The 17,463-nt window shown below is 37.1% G+C and overlaps 1 protein-coding gene across 3 annotated transcripts in view; it reads right to left on the reverse strand.

Moving 5' to 3' along the window:
• Positions 1–4,697: 4,697 nt before the first annotated feature.
• LOC144015708 (leucine-rich repeat-containing protein 4C-like) overlaps positions 4,698–17,463 on the reverse strand; it is a 155,887-nt gene continuing 143,121 nt past the window's right edge. For all 3 annotated transcript variants that reach the window (XM_077515944.1, XM_077515945.1, XM_077515943.1), the window contains exon 3: positions 4,698–12,304. In XM_077515944.1, coding sequence (XP_077372070.1) covers positions 10,307–12,253 — 1,947 coding nt within the window. In that variant the 5' untranslated portion in view covers positions 12,254–12,304 and the 3' untranslated portion in view covers positions 4,698–10,306. The remainder of the gene's footprint in view (positions 12,305–17,463) is intronic.

Raw genomic sequence — 17,463 nt, forward strand, 5'->3', positions numbered from 1 at the left:
AGCATCCAGTGCCATGACATTGCAATGGTGATTCAATGTTTATCATTCACAAATTGAGTAACAGTAAAATTGAGTAACTGATGTAACAGTACACTTAAGCGAGAACAATGTATGGCTAATCTACCAAACATAATTTTGACACTGGACTAAAGAAATGCTGGAATTACTTCAAACTTGTACATTTAATTTTTCAACCACCCAATTCATATTTCTTAAATTCCTGGCGACTTTAATGTCTATGTACGGTACAATCATTCCACTAAATGAATGGCCATTATAAACTTCAGACCACAAATTTGCATTCAGCGGACAAGAAGCTAACGAACCACTACCCCTAAATGAAAAAAAAAAAAGACAAGTAACCAGTGGGGGAAAAACGAGAGAATGTGTTAGAGACAAAATGTGACACACCAAGGTGGTGTGCAATGTTCTTTGCCATGGCTGTCAACCTACCTGTTTACTGTTAGTCTGCTACTATTTATTTACTTTGCTTTTAAATGTTGAAGCACATTGAGCTACTTTATGTATGGAATGTGTTATATAAATAACGTTGCCTTGCCTTCCAAAGTTACGTTATGCAACACGTTTTTAAGTCATCCATGTAATTGTCAACTAAAAGTATGTAATAATTATGATTATAATCATCATTGATCAATTTTCAAGTTTTAAATCGACAGTTTCCAAGCTAGTGATTGCCATCCTGAATCTCATTAACATTATTAGTTCTTGTAAAGACTGGCAGCATGTGTTACAAATGAGCGTCGCTCCACATCAGCAAACAATTTAGCTCTGCTGTTTGGTAATTAGCTACATGAATTAGCTAAATCAGACTACTGAAGCATAAAATGTGCATCCCACATAAACTATGGATGCGACATTGCTGAGTGAGTGAAAGAAGGGTCAAGAATACTGTCGCTAGTTTATCAAATGAGGATGGATGACGAGGTAACAATCCTCAAGCTAATGGGTCCGGAAGATGCCATGAATCCCAAAGCTGACAATCTACATTAAGCTCACGCATCCCAAAGTAAGATAAACTAATTTGTATATGAAGGTGGGGAGGTGTAGAAAAGGAAGTGAGGTATAATATCATCCTGCCATCATAATTATTTTTAGATTTGATTAGGGTTTAACACATCCATTTGTCAATGACATCTTTTGGGTATTAAGAAACAATTGTTTAGTCTAATCTTCTGATTTAAACACATGTCTTGGGGACCAAAAAAATCTGTTAACACACTGTAATTGTATTTATCTAAATCACACCTAATTACCTTTTAATGCAAATGTTAAACTGCATCACAACACTGCACATTACAATGCACGGAGTGAAGGAATGGATGGAATAGGATAGAATGTGGAATTATGTCAATCAGTCAATCAAATAAAAAAAAAAATTAAAAAAAAAAGAATCACCGCTCAGCAGTTGCTTTCACTCCTCTTTGAAGCATTATTTCATCTTCCATCTAATTTCTTTCATTAAGTATAAGAGCAGTTTGATAAAAGAGATTATTAGTTTTTGCCTTTATTCAGTTATTTACAGTAAATGAAATATTACCAATGCCTGTATTATAAATAGGGCAACTATTGTGAGAAAAAAAAAAGAAAAAAAGAACGACCTAAAGAAGAACCAAAAGTATAGATGCACAATATAAACGAGACCTGCAATTTCCGGAGAAATTGTGTGTGAATGCTGAAACCTGAATGCTATTTGGATGCATGTGGAATGCTTCGAAATAGTATTGAAAGATAAATGAAAATAAGTGAAAATGACAAATTATTAATTGTAGATGAATGACTAATAAATAAAACAGACCTTTAATTGCAATCAGTCTGAGCTGGGATTGGAACCGTTTTCATATTTACTGTGCAAATACTGCGCCACACTACCAAGTGAGCCACAATGGACTTGTCATTTTTGCAATATTGTGAAAAGTTATTGAAGGATATCGCTGAATGCCAAAGTATCATTGAAATGAATTGGGGTTTAAAATGTTGAATAACACAAAAACTGAAAATTTTAGGAATGAGAAATATGTGTTAAATAATTAGATAATGATTATTCTATGAAATTGAACTTGAACTAAAATGTGCCCTAAGTGGGATTCAAAGATCAGATCTTCCACACGGCAGGCATGTGCTTTAACCACAGCACTATTGTGGACTTGGAAGTATCTGTGACATTGTATGTAATTGTATTGAATAATGCAGTATAAAACTGATAACTGCCGTTGCATTTGCTGAATGTCATGTTGATTGAATTTTTGTCATTGAAAATGTGGAGTAATAGAGAAAAACTTGGACAATGGATGTTAAATAATTAAAAATAAATATTTCTGAAAATGAAGTTGGAATAAAACATGCTCCAACCGGGATTTGAACCACATTCTCACATGCCTCTGCGGTGGCAGGCATGTGCTTAAACTCTGAGCTAACTGACTTGTTGACAGTCATGGCAAACTGCATATTTATATTAAATAATACTGAAAGCGTTCATTGCAATTGAATGGGGATGCATGTCTTTAATCATTTAAGTGAATTCATAATGCTGAATATGATGGTCAGTTGGCATACATGTATATCACTTAGCATTATGATCACGGATACATTTGCAATGTACAGTTGGAGGTGGGATTCAAATCCCCGATCTCCTGGTTATCAAACAATGCACTTTACCAACTACACCACCAAGCAGTATCAAAGACCTGAGAATGATGATCACTTGTATGTAAGTGAGTGGACGTGGCAAACTGCTGCGAAAACTGTAAAAAAAAAAAAAAAAAAAAAAAGTGAGGAGAATAATACAAACATAATAAAGAGTCCGAATAATGTGCTTCAGCATTCACACAATGAATGTTGTTTGAGAATGCATTCAGTATTGGTGAAATTATTAGCTATACTGTATATGGTAATTTGTTTGCAATTGCATTCCCTCATGGCCTGACAGGTCATGCATTTTTTAACCCGTCACAACCCAACACCCTCGAAAAAAAAAAAAATGTTCTTGAAGAAACTAGCATAAACATATTGTTTTTGTGTCCAAGTAGAATAACAAGTTTATTGATTGACTACTATTCGATAATTGTTTAATCAAGCATTCTATAAATCACTCCGTATAATTAAATTCCTTATCCGAGGCTTTCTGCAACAAACATTCATTTGCTGCAAATTGGCTCAACTGCATCACTTTTGGGTCCCAGTGTTTGTTGTGGGCTTTCTTTGTGCAAAATCACTTAATCACTTGAGAATCCTAATCTCACTTTATTTGGCCAACACAAAGTGGAACAATTGCTCATGAAAGCTGATGATAGATTAAAGTGCAATCACTCTGTATTGTGCTGAGATCTGCTTTGGATAGGTTCTCAGACACAAGATGTTTCACCAATACACTAATTAGTTATTCAGAGGCAAACAAAATGGAAATGATTAGTTCAGATAATTTGTGCCACTCGGAGTTGTGCAGTTTCCAAATTACATCACTGGATAACAGCTGTGACATTAAGTGCATTAAGTTGTCACTCTTTGTGTTTGAGATATACGCACGATATGTCAAGGCCAAGTCAAAATATCAAGAAAAACATTTATTTGAAGAAATTATTGACCAACGAAAAACAGGATTACATACTACATATGCCGTACTACTCTCTAAATGACATCCTGTTTGTAAAAAATATCAATGAATAGCATAACCTACCATGATGTAAAAAATGTTTGTGTACTTTGGACCATCCATAGTCTGAATTGATCTGATGTTGTGGCTAAAAAAACAACACGTGCACACACATTTATAACTATAGCTCCAGCTTCAAACCATTGCATTATAAAACCCATATAAACAGTGCAGGCATTTTATTAAAGTAACATTACAGTGATATAATTGAAAATGTACTCACCCATTGGTACTGACTACATGCAACAAACACGCTGATGAGTGTTCAGAGGGAGGGAGAATAAAAGGTGCCTCACATCAGTCTGAACAAGATGCCAATAGATAATAATACATGGTGGGCCATGTATTTCTATACAAAGAAAAATATATACATTAATGTTTGTTTGTTTGTTTGTTTTAAAAGGGTTACAAACCCATTGTATGGAAACCTGTGGCTCATCCTGTAGGTGTGAAAAAGGGTCTCCATTATTTGCTTCTAAACTTTGAGAGAGAGAGAGATAGAGAGAGAGAGAGAGAGAGAGAGAGAGAGAGAGAGAGAGAGAGAGAGAGAGAGAGGGAGAGAGAGAGAGAGAGAGAGAGAGAGAGAGAGAGCTCTCAATCCAACATGTGCCACAGGATGACGGTCACGGGAATCTTTTCGAAGAATGGAATCCAGCTTGTGCTAACCTGGAACGAAGGTGGGAGTTGAATTTGGTGTGACCATCTGTGTGAATGCATCTTACATCTTCCAGCAAGAAAACAGACGCAGATGCAGAGAAGTGAACTTCTCAAGGTGTATTTAGTCTTTAATCTATCTTTAACGTTCTGAAAAATATGTTTTGTTAATTTCTGATGGGAAACAACACAAAATGCAGACAAATACAGAAAAACAACAGGACTTTATTTTAACCATATTTTGTGTATGTACTACAAACTCTGGTCTCTATAATCAATCTTCATATCTTCTTAAAGGTTGTGTAATAATTCATACATGAAAATCAATCAGTCTTTTACAGCACATTGCTTTTTTTTTTAGACGGCTGGTTGGTACAAGTAAAAACAAAACTAAACAAAAAACAAACAGCAACAACAACAAAAAAAAAAACACTTATTGACCCTTTTAAATGATGCAGTCTCAAAAATGTACTTTTGTATAAATCTACAACTACAACTGCATTTCCTTTCCAAAAATGCTCATGTAAGAACAGAAATCTTTCAATATCTTACACACATCAGGGAGTTTGACTAAAATGCAAGAAATTGACCATTTAATTTCCCACATAACAATCCTGCAAGTAAGAACAAAATTGGAACCTTAACATTCATGTGAGTAAAATGAGTAGAACTGGAACATCAAACAACAAAGAGATTAAATGATAAAGAGTATTAGCAGTGTGATGTCATGAATATTGTTTGGCCAACACATAGCATGATAAAGGATAATTGACCAAAATCATCTGTGGACCTTATAGCAATTGAATAGTCATTTATGTGGGATTTGTTTTATGTGCAGCACACTCAAACATATGAATGCTTCCTTTAAATTTGCTAAACATGGCCAGTTTACCATTAATATCCTCTACACTATTGATACAAACAGTTGGCATGCTGAGAAGACTCATTAGCTTTTGCACCCCAATGTGCTCGTAATCTTTAAAGATGCTTCAAAATGCTGGAGGGGAACGGAAATGATCTGTCCTTTAGAAGGAACTAATATCACATAACCTCGGTAATATAACTTGTTGGGGAAGTGTATAAAATATATAATAATACTAATAATAATAATACTAATAATAATAATAATAATATTTTTTATAAAAAAAAAGTGGTAATGTCTTCTGCATGAAATGTGTTAGATTATCTTGAATTTGATTTCGTTTTCATGTTCTTGTAATGGTAATTTGACAACTGATATTAACAGTATACAGTATATTGCCAACTTTGTGAAAGAAGTTTACAACACTTCAGCTGAGGATATATATATATATATATATATATATTTTTTTTTTTCTGATTACACCCAACACAAGATGAGCTGTTCTGGTGGCATATTTCTAATGTTACAATGCAGGACTGGCGTGAGGTAAACGGCACTTCTAATAGCTGCTGAGACCGAGCAAAAAAGGTTGGATAATGGTGAGTGCATTGACTTATTTAAAGCTGTAGAAATGTCAACCAAGAAAGCATTTAGTAAAACATCTTTTATAATTTGAGTAACCTTTTGAAAATGTACAATGTGTGTTGGTGTAATGAAATCAGATAGAAATCCTTACATGTACAAATCTGTGAAAGTTATTGAAAACATAGAGCAAGAATTTTGATCCATTTACTGTTTTGAATCAGCCAGTGACTTACCCAGGTTGTATTCACAAAAATTAGGCAGGATACGTTCAGTGTTGTTTGGTAAAGTGTAATCTCATTCGAACACTGGAGTGCACTAAACAGGCAGACCTTGACGGCTGTCCGTCTGCTCGTGAACTCTGGTGCAAAATGGGTTCCATCAGCTCAAAATGTCAATGCTGTACAGCACAAAGACATTGACCGATGTTAAAATGGAAACAAAAAACTTCAAGGTGTATCGTGAATAAGTATACATTACAGTGGACCCTGCATTCTCGGTTCAGCTTCTGCACATTTACCTATTTGTTGATTTCTTTAAAGTTTCTTTAACTTAGACAACAGTCCATAAAGATGCCAAATCATTTGTCTGCACAACCAAACTACTTCAACCACACTTGTATAAGTAGAATGAAGATCCACCTACTCACTCTCTCTCTCTCACTCAATCACAGATCTAGCCGCAGTCTTATTAAATCTGTGATTGACAGCAGGAATGAATAGATAAGATGGAGCGCCCGTATACAAGTACATCGGCTCACGAGAGTTTTGCTAAATGAGGACTGAATGCAGCATTGAAACCAGTGGAGGCCCTAACAACAGCTCAGAAGAGCATTGCTAAATCTATCTACCGCCACCAGTTTGTTGTCACTAAGTGGATGGAGCAGTTTTGGGTCAAGAAACATCGAAGTGCTAGTCACTGTAGCGGGAACAGCTCCATCAAGAAGCCGACTTTACCACCAGCACAGGCACCATCAATGGAGTGTAACTCATGTGCTTTGCTGTGCAGTCAAATTTTCACCTCTAATACAAAAAAATATGCACCTTAATTATTAACGTATGATCATGGACTCAACATTGTGTAGGTGAATGATTATGTGAAAGCCGTTGTGTTTTTGAAGGTACAACGTTATTTGACAGCATTCATTTCAAGTGTTTTTTTTAATTATTATTATTTGTAGTATATTTATTGTTGAAACTATTAATGTAAGCAATTATAATCATGTTTAGGGATGCATCTTTTTTTTTTTTCCACGAAAACTTCCCTTCGCCTGCAAATAGCTGGGGTCCACTGTATGACATTTCCATGTATCTGCGGCTTGCCTCTGTCAGTGTGTGTTTTAATACATTGAAATATATATTAGAACAGTGGTTCTTAACCTTTTTGGAGGTACTGAACCCCACCAGTTTCCTATGTGAATTCACCCAAAAATGAAAAATGAAATTATATATACGGTACACGTTTTTTTTTTTTTTTTTAAATAGAAACATAGGTATAGGGTTTGCTGGTGAACAAAATGAACAGGGAGCACATACTTCTCATCAAATCTGGCTCTCTTCACCTTGAATTCAGAAAGTCTTGTGTTCTCGTATTCCCCATCTCCATGCAATTGCTTAACTTGGCATTGCAAATCATGCATTTAGGGTGCTGACTCTCAGCACTCAACTCGACTCTATATTTATAGAGCTCTTCTTAAGCTGGAACCCGGGGCAGCAGATACAGTGAAAACAGCAGAGGCCCCATAATTGAACCCTGTAGAACACCATAAGCTCCATTATACATTTGAATTTATATTGCATATATTCATCCTACCACTTTCTTTTTAGGCAATGTAGCTCTGGTCACCTTCATTCAATGATGGCCAAGTGGGGCATAACTCAACATTTGTGTACCTTGTCCTCCGCCAAACCCGTGAGATTGACTCACCGAACCCCGGTGCTCGATTGAACCCAGGTTAAGAACCACTGTTTAGAAGCTTTGCTTGGCTTAAAAAAAAAAAAAAAAAAAAAAAAAAAATGAAAAAATAGTACGGTAGATCTTGTTACAAAACATCTTGCTTGGAAAATTTGACTTGTTTTGTATCAAAATACATCACAACCACTGCAATATTTTTAACACATAAATTGCTAATAAAACAATTTTATACTTGGGTTGTTCAACAATGCTGAAGTATACTTCATTCTAAGTGTTGGGGTTTAGTGATTGCCCACCTAGCCCCTCAAGTTATGGTGCTTGCCATTGTTTTTCACGATGGGCTCTTGGGAATGCTTTCCTGAAAAGGGGTCTTTGCAGAGTTTTGCCCGTAGGCACGTCAATTAAAATGTAAATGGAGTTGTGGGAGTAAGGCAGGTGTAGCATAAACATCTGGCTGATGCCTGCTTCCCCACATTTAGCCACAAAACCTGCTACACAGGGCCAAGTTGTGTGGCTGGCAGGGGTAGGGTGTGTATGTGGAGCTGCCAGGCACTGCCCATGTGGAAATGTGCCACGCGGATTACAGGCAATGTGCTGAGACAGCTGTATAAAGGGTTTAAGCTCACCAGTCTACCTGAGAGCATGCAGTCCTACAGCCCTGTAGATGAGATAAGGGGGACATGCTTTAAAATGGTAGCTCAGGAAGCTTTGAAACATACGGAGAGCAAACCGTGGGTATCGGTATGGAAAAGGATTAAATGTTGGAAACTTTTCAGTCCACTTCTTTGACAGTTTTCTTCCATATTGCCTTGCATTTGAGATCTGAGTGGGCATTTGGCAGCTGGGAAAATAAATAAAACAAATCATGAAAATATTTAAGATTGCAATATAATGCAAAACTATTGCGTCGTAATGCAAAATTATTGAATTTTATTGCAATACTTGTTGTTATAACGCAATAAGTTTTCTGGTTTTATTGTGTTATTTTGCAATAAAAAATAATTACAAATTGCAAAATAACTAGAGCTGTCAATCGATTACTTTTTTAATCAGATCAATCACATCTTATAATTCTAATTAATAACAATTAATCGCTTAATTAAAAAGGCTATTATCAATTTTTTGCCCGCCAAATTTGAAGAGCATGTGTTAATTCTTTCTACATTTAATGTTATGAGGACGTATTCAACATTGTTTTGATCCACTGCATAATCTCATCCTCCGCTTTTTCTAATCAGTTAATTACTTGCATAATTTAAAATAATAAAAAAAAATTAGACCAGTAGTTTGACATGAGCAAATATTGTATTCTGAATGTCATGCACAAACATTTATTAAATGCTTTACTTTAATGCATGTAGTTATGTTTATTGCTCAAAAACAACCTGTGCGACCTTTAACGTGGCCATCCGCTGTCAAAATAAAGGATGATCTGTGGTCAAAATTAATAGTGTGATTAATCTGAGTTAATACATGATTAATGCGATATTTTTTTGTGATTAATTAATTAGTTAACACTTTAACTTTGACTGCACTGAAAATAACTCAATGTTATTTTTGGAGGGGAACGGAAGACTTCCACTTCCGGGTCATCCATTTAAGATGAGCGGGCAGGAGGATGGATCATTGGATGATGGAAGATTTTTACGATCTAAGGATGTCCGAGGCGAGGACATACTTGATATGCAAAGGGCTAAGGTATGCACTAAATTAACAGTTAATTAACAAAACAAGCGTAGTGTTGGCTATTGATATTCCTAATGACCCTGAAGTGGAATGTTGTGTTCTCTCACAAATAATTTGTGTTTTTGTTGTTGTTGTTGTTTTTATTGCAATATTTAAAAAAAAATAATAATAATCATTTGTTAGGGTTAGGGTTGGCATTATAGCACAATAGTTTCAATATCACACAGTAGTATTGCATTAAAATGCAATAGCATTGTGTTATATTGCTTAGCATTGCGTTATATTACAATCTTTAAATAATTCTGTGATGTACCCTGGCGGGCTCTGTACATAAGAAAAGTGAGGAGCAACAATTAAAAACAAGATTTGATCACAACTACATGTAGTTCTTAATCATCAAACTTATTATCGTCAACATTTTCAATAGCAAAATGTGGGACCTATTGCTCATATGTGACAGGGTTACTGACAATTCTGCTGAACACCTTGAAACAACAGGTAAATTCAAATTTACTTCAACCAGTTATTGGATGGTCAGAAAATACTTTACCACTTATTCCACAGGTGGAGAAAAATGTCATGTGCTCTAGATTTGTTGGGAAAACACAGTTTACCAAATATAAACAGTCTTTTTATTTAATTTCTTTTGGACCTATTGTCTCAGCATAAATCTAAAAGCATGTCAGTCAAACAATATAACAAGAGGAATAGGGAAGGGGGCATGAATTAAGTGTGTTTGCTGATTTTTTTTTCCCATTTTAGCAACAAATAGTCTTTGCTCTTAAATAAATAACTCTTTTAAAGACACTTTTTGTAACAGACATACCCTAATTACCAAAGTCCTTAAATGAACATCATCAACCACTGATTTGCCAAACACACGGTGGTTCATTCATCTTTGAGTCTTGCTGTCATTCCATTATTTGAGAAAACAAGGTTCAGATTTGGGTCTCTTGCACATTGTCTTTTGAGTTTGCCCGGATTAACAAAGGTTCATGCGCCGAGCTGTGTATGGAGTTGATAGTGGAGGCATGGTTGTATGCCGTTTTATACGTGTTATAATGGTTGAGGTGCTCATGTTCAAGAGGAGGCAAAGTCAGGTGGCCCTCCATGCCCGGTCCTCCTGTTACGCAGTCCTCGTCCACATTAATGATCTCAATGGTGCGTGTGGGCGCGTGATGATTCTGCTGGTGGTGCTGTTTACGCATTTTGTAGAAGATGATCAGCATGACAGCTGCCATGAGCGTGATTGCAACAAAACAACCAATTATGATCTTGGTTGTCTTCATGACCTCATCCAAGCCATTTAGGGAGCCTTCCCCACCAAATTCAGTGACAGGGATAGTGTAGGTCTTCTCTGTGGCACGAGTAGAGACAGGGGTCTGCACCGTGGTGGTAATGGTGGAACTGGGTGAAACAAACTTCCATGTATGGGCCGAGGGGGTGGGGCCTACCTTCTGTTGCACAATCGTGGTGAAGCCTTCGTTATGTGGCGTTTCTATCGTCTCCACGGTTACTGTGGTGAAGTAGCTGAAGCTGCTGTTCTCAGTCAAAGACACATTGAGTGTGGCTGACGCCGTTGTGTTACCGGCTGAGTTACTGACCATACATGTGTATGTACCAGTGTCTTGCATGGTAACATTGGTGAAGTTCAGGGTGCCGTCATTCAGCACTGAGATTCTGATCTTGTACGCACCGTGTGTCATGATGGAACCATTGGGGGTAATCCAGCTCACAGAAGTCAAAGAGCTGGCCCGACATTTCAACTCTGCAGCGCTCCCCTCTGTCACATTTAGGTCAGCTGGGGGTTCCACAATAACAGGAGCATAACAGTGAAAGTAGTTTTGGTCAAGCTCACCAATGTAGCGCCCTTTGTGGTGAGCCGGTGAGCTACAGCGGGCGCAGCAGCTGGTGTTTGCTGGTACCATCTCCTTGAGCCACCAACTCAGCCACAGGATGTCACAGTTACAATTCCAAGGGTTGTGGTGCAAATGCACCCGCTCCAGATGATGCAAAGGAGTGAAAAGATCATGGGGCAAGAGCGTAAGGTTGTTGTGGGCTAAATTAAGCTCCACTAGTGACTGGAGATCATCAAATGAGTTTCTTTCAATAGTCTGGATCTGGGCATGCATCATCCATAGCTTCTGGAGATGGATGAGCCCCTTAAAAGAGCCAGGCCGGACCACAGACAGCTGGTTCCCTGACATCTCTAGCTCATCCAGTTTCACCAGGGGAATAAGGTTGGGAATTTCCTTCAGATTGCACATTCCCAGATTTAAGTAGCGAAGATTGCTCAGCCCTTCGAAGGCCCCCTCAGATATGTAGGACAGCCTTTTAAGCTCCCCAAGGTCCAGCCGTCGTAATGAGGGCACCCTGTTGAAGGCATAGGAGGGAATGCTCTCAATGGGATTATTCCTCAGCCAGAGCTCCTTTAGTTTGGACAGGTACTCAAATGCCCCATTTGGGATCGTGGTGAGGCGGTTATCAAAAAGCTCCAGGGTATTGAGGCTAGCAAGTCCATTGAAGGCCCCGAGCTCAATTTTGCGTATGTGGTTTTTACTCAGCTGCAGGATCTCCAAATGTCTTAAGTGCTTGAAGCTGTCCACTTTAATCACCTGAATGAGGTTTTCTTGGAGATTCAGGTAGCGTGTGTTGGTAGAAATGCCATCAGGGACCTCTCGTAGCCCCCTCCGTGTGCAGATGACTTTGCTGAACTGATTACTACAGGAGCAGACGGAAGGGCACGTCTGTGCACGAACCAGACCCGCCACCACCAAAAGCTGTAGGGCCAGGAGCAGCACAAACAAAGGGTCGGACAAGGCCCGGTTCCACCTAGGACCTCGCATCATCTGCTGCTGCTGAGAGGAGGTCATCTTGTTTAACATTCATAATTCATTGAAGGGTCTTCCACTTGCTGGAAAGAGGATTGGAGACAACTGGAAAGAAATAAAACACAAGAAAATGCATATAAATTACAAGATCAAACTATGAACCCATACAGTATATACAAATAAACCACAATTCTTACAGCTTTTGCTGTTGTGATTTATATAGTAGCATCTCAGATAGCACAATGACATTGCTTCTCTTCTGGAGTATATACTGTATAACCAATTGAAAGGGGAGCAGAGAAACGGAGACTGGTATGTTTTGGAATTGATATTAGAGGCTTCAGGGACCTTAACAAGGAGAAAGCACTCCAACTTCACAAATGCGATAACACAGTATAATAATACAATATTTTTACCAAGATAGATTTAAAAAAATAATAATGTGTGCAAAATGGATTGTGCATGAGTGTACTTGTGTCAGCACTGTATAGGTTATTATGTGTCACTTTTTCAAACAATATCTTGTATCAATTGCAGTATAGCTGTGTCAGCCATGTATGAAATGCAGAACAATGTTTTCAAAGGAGAAAGTAATAATTAATGTGATAAAAGAGTCTCTTTTGTAACCATGAATCACTCCAATTGCTCTATTTTCTTCGCCGTATTTGAACCGACAGCGATAATTCATCAAATCCAAATTGAAGTACCAGAGGAGATGACATTATTATAGTGATTACATTGTGGGTTTACTGAGACAATCGAAGGGATTTGATTGAATTTTCATTTTTTGCATTAATAATGATTTAAAAAATAAACTATCTACAAGAACTGCCATTAAGAAAATTGAAGAATTCTATCACTTCAGTAAAATTGCCAACGCCAATTTCTGTTCATCTGTCAGCAGTACAAATAGGTGGTTTAAATGAACAGGACTCAACATAAAGTGTTCTCCTCTGTTCTCAAAAATAAATAATTAACTAATTTATAAATAATGTTTTCAAGTAATTGACAGGTGATTCTAGGAGGCATATGACTAGTTGGGTCTAACCATTCTGGTATGTGAGAGATGCTGGTTTTTAGGACACTGAACTATGTGTGCCCTGCGATTGGCTGGCAACTAGTTCAGGGTATACCCCGCCTATTGCCCGAAGCTAGCTGAGATGAGAGGCTCCAGCACCCCCACGACACTTGCGAGGAATAAGCGGTTAAGAAAATGAATGGATGGATGAAATATAATAGCCTACTCAATATGGAATTTATTGTATGAACTTATATTTTTCTGAAATAGTTGCTGTACTGTATTTCAGGTACACCCTGGAATGCCTTGAAGTACCCCTAGGAGTACACGCAACCCCATTTGAGAACCACTGGAATAAGCCATGCTATTATACTTTTATTCGCATTAATATGTCAATAGAAGCTGTCTCATATTTGTGTTTATTTTCAGTCTATTGTTAAAAAAATAATAATAATTGACCTCGCTGTTTCAATACTTTTAAAAGGGAATTTTAATCAGTAATGTTTTGACTGGCGAAAACATGTCAAACTCATGATACATTCAAGTTGTTCAGTTGATGTCACCGCTTAAAACTCTTTGACTGCCACACATTATAAAAACAAAACAAAAAAATCCACAGTGCCAGCCGCTTTTGAGCATTTTAACTCATCTTTCAAGGCAAAAAGATTATTGTTTGCCTTTACTACATAAACAATGTGGCTACTAAATGAAAGATCGCATTCCATTCATCGGAATTTTACTAATCATTATTAATCGTCTTTGGCAGTCAAAGAGTTAACAAGAAGGAGGCCTAATGTATTATTTTCTTTGTGTTTGTTCTCTTTCATTGTCACTAGATTTAATTTGGTTTCACTGCGTTCATTTTGGGGAGGATAAACAAAAAGGAAGAAAGGAAAATGAGCCTGGACTGATGATGCTTATTACGATGTGAGAGTGACTTGCTGCTTTCATTCTGCATGATACGCAGGAGGAATGACGATGGAAGATTATAGAATGAGAAGCATATATTACAGGGGAAGGTCAGCCTGCGTTCTACACTTGAAAGAAAATGAGCGAGGACAGAGAGGAAGAGATTAATGAGATATAAATCAAATCGGGTCACTTCGTGATCATGCCTGCATTTTTGCAACAGCTCTAAATATAAACTAAAGTCCTTTATGGATTCCAGCGGGGGGAAGTGATACCGACCACAATAAACACAACTCTTGCCTTTGCACACAACCCTCTCTGTCGTGGCATAAATGTTGCATGTCTGGTTGAAGGTACAGAGCTGTAGTTCTCATTGGATAATATTCTTTTACAATAGCTGTTGTATTACTCATGACTTGAGCAACAGTATTGGATTTCACTTGTGTTCGAATCGGGCAAATCATTCTTTAAATGGGCCACTGTTTGTAGCTGCAGTTGAACCTACTATGACTCCTGTTAATATTTTAAAGTGGGGAGATCGGCCTCAAACGCTTGCTCTGTGTCTTCTGTATAGTCTTTAAGACCATTAAAACTGATTCTATACAGTACATACTGTATACTATATTTAAATAAAAAGTCAACCAAAAAATGTCCTATGCAGCCCCAATAGTATAAGCAATATTTTGATTAATATTTGTGGAATATGAATTAAGCAGCAAAATCCACCCATTTGTATCCATTTTAACTGGTGTATTTTGCACAATATTAATGAGAATACCATGTTTAAACGAGTAATGACATATACATGTTATTTTAGAGAAAAAAAATGGGTTGACTTCTCCTTTATAAAGGATTAAAAAGAAGGGAACAAATGTTGGCGAGCATTTGAAACAAAAGGAAACAACCCGGCGTGCATTTAGACACGGGGTTGGCAACCCGTGGATCTATATATCTATATATATATATATATTGATGTGACTATATATATATATATATATATATATATATATATATATATATATATATATATATATATATATATATATATATATATATATATATATATATATATATATATATATATATATATATATATATATATATATATATATATATACATAAAGAAATTGGAGTGATAATGAGAAAGATGAATGGCTTTGAATTGTCCTTGGCAACATTTAATATTTTGCAATCACCCAGCATCGAGGAAATGCAAACAAAATGCTGAGTTTATGGTACAGAACCAAATTATAATTTTACATTTGATTTCATTTAAAATGTCAAACAAATGAATCATTAATAGGTGGCAGTTACATTACATCATTGGCATGTCATTTATATAGTTAGTTCCTATTTGAACAACTTTATTTTCATATAGGATAGGGTTGGTTTCATCGGAATAAATTATGTGAGCAGAATTTACAACACACTTATTTCTGGTTTGTTCAACTTGATATTGCACGTTTGACATTTACTTCAGTGTTTTTCAATGTTTTTGCCTGTAATTTAAAAATGCATCAGCAAAGTGAGGTCAGCTCATACTTTTGAAGCTGTAAGAGCAGTCTCCGGAGATCTGTTGAAGCATCAGAGTCTGCACTATGGTTTACAGTGGTCTTTCTACTGAATAATATTTGCTTCATTTCTCGTGTCAATGCCCAAAAAACACAGTTTTAAAGCAGTGATATTTTGCTTGCTTTTGGGTTTATAATGTTTTTGTTTTTGCAACTCATGGCACCTCATTTCCCTGTCAAGGTAAATGTTTATTCACCCATTTACATTCTATCCCACTTGCCCTATTTCGGGTATTGGGTAAGCTGGAACCTGTTTTCATTGTATCTCATGCTCGTGGGTTCCATTAAAAGAAAACAGTGATGGTTGCTTTAAAGTGCGCTATAAATATGGAGTTGAGTGATGAGAGCCAGCGTCGTAATTGTATGATTTGCAATGCCAAGTTGAGTAATTCTAGTCCAGAGCAACGAGCTATCTAGCAAAACTAAAGGAAAGCTTCCTTATGATGCATGGAAATGGGGATTACGAGAACACAACACCTTCTGAATCCAAGGTGAAGAGAGCTACGCTCTCTATTCATTTTGTTCACCAACACTATACATATGTCTTGAAATTGAGGGAGAGAGGGAAGGAGAGAGAGAGAGAGAAAGAGAGAGATGGAGCATGAATATGTTTTTTTCCAAACCAACTTGAGTTCTGACCAAGCCTTGTTTTTGCCCATTGATGAGATCTACACACATCTGTCATTTGTATCCAGTTGTGCACCTTCCATAAGCCACACGGTTCCACACAATTCAGCTGGGGGATAATGATGAAATAAGTGTAGTCAAACGGAAAAGATGCATTCAGCATTAAGATGTGCCAGGGAAATGTATGGACTAGTAGTTTTATTTTTTTTTAACCAATCAATTTTTAGAGTGCTGCGATTGGCTGGCAACCAGTCCAGGGTGTCCCCGCCTACTGCCCAGAGCCAGTTGAGATAGGCGCCAGCACCCCCCGCGACCCTTGTGAGGAATAAGCGGTCAAGAAAATGGATGGAATTTTTAGAGGGTACTGTATAACATGTCATACTGTACTGTTAACAGGGACAGAAAATGGAGGTTAACTATGTCTAAAATATTGTTGGCACTCTGGTGTTAACTGGGGTCAGGGTTAGTATGCATCACAGCGAGCCTTACACTTGACAAGCATACAGTCAACAAACAGGAGCTTGTGATAAATACCCTGGGGGTAAAAGACAGCAGCATTTCAAAAGCAACAGAATCTGTTTTGAATAGTGTGCAGAATATACATTGGGTGTTTCAGTGAACTAAAAAATCAGTTGAGTCAATTTAAAATTTAATTTGGATGCATTTATAATACAAGACCCAATCCATGAGATCCTGGTTAACAAAATAAATACCACGGCTGTGCTGTGCATCGCAAGAGTGACTCAATAGGCTGAAAAGGTGCAACTGGTTCATGTCGACACTCTACTTTGCCTGTGAATATGAATATTTTCAAACTCTTCTATTGCTGACATGTTCAAGGACCCATGCTTTATAACATGCCCTTGATCGAGTAGTCATTACAACCACACAACACAGGCTAGTTGAGTAGTAGATTAGCACAGCAGAGGCTTGGAAAAGTCAAGGTTGGAGTATAAAAAAATGATAACAGTAGTTTTGTTTTGCAAGAATGCCTCTTCCTATGTGTACTACCGGTACATTAAATTCTCAGCAAAAATATAGTGGTGTCTGGGGATAGCAACAATCAGTTTAGATATGCCATATGAAAAAATGCAACTGACTTCAAGCTTGTGAACAATAAAACAACAATGACAGCTGCT

The sequence above is a fragment of the Festucalex cinctus genome, chromosome 3 (genome assembly GCF_051991245.1).
Source record: "Festucalex cinctus isolate MCC-2025b chromosome 3, RoL_Fcin_1.0, whole genome shotgun sequence".
Classification (NCBI taxonomy): Eukaryota; Metazoa; Chordata; class Actinopteri; order Syngnathiformes; family Syngnathidae; genus Festucalex; species Festucalex cinctus.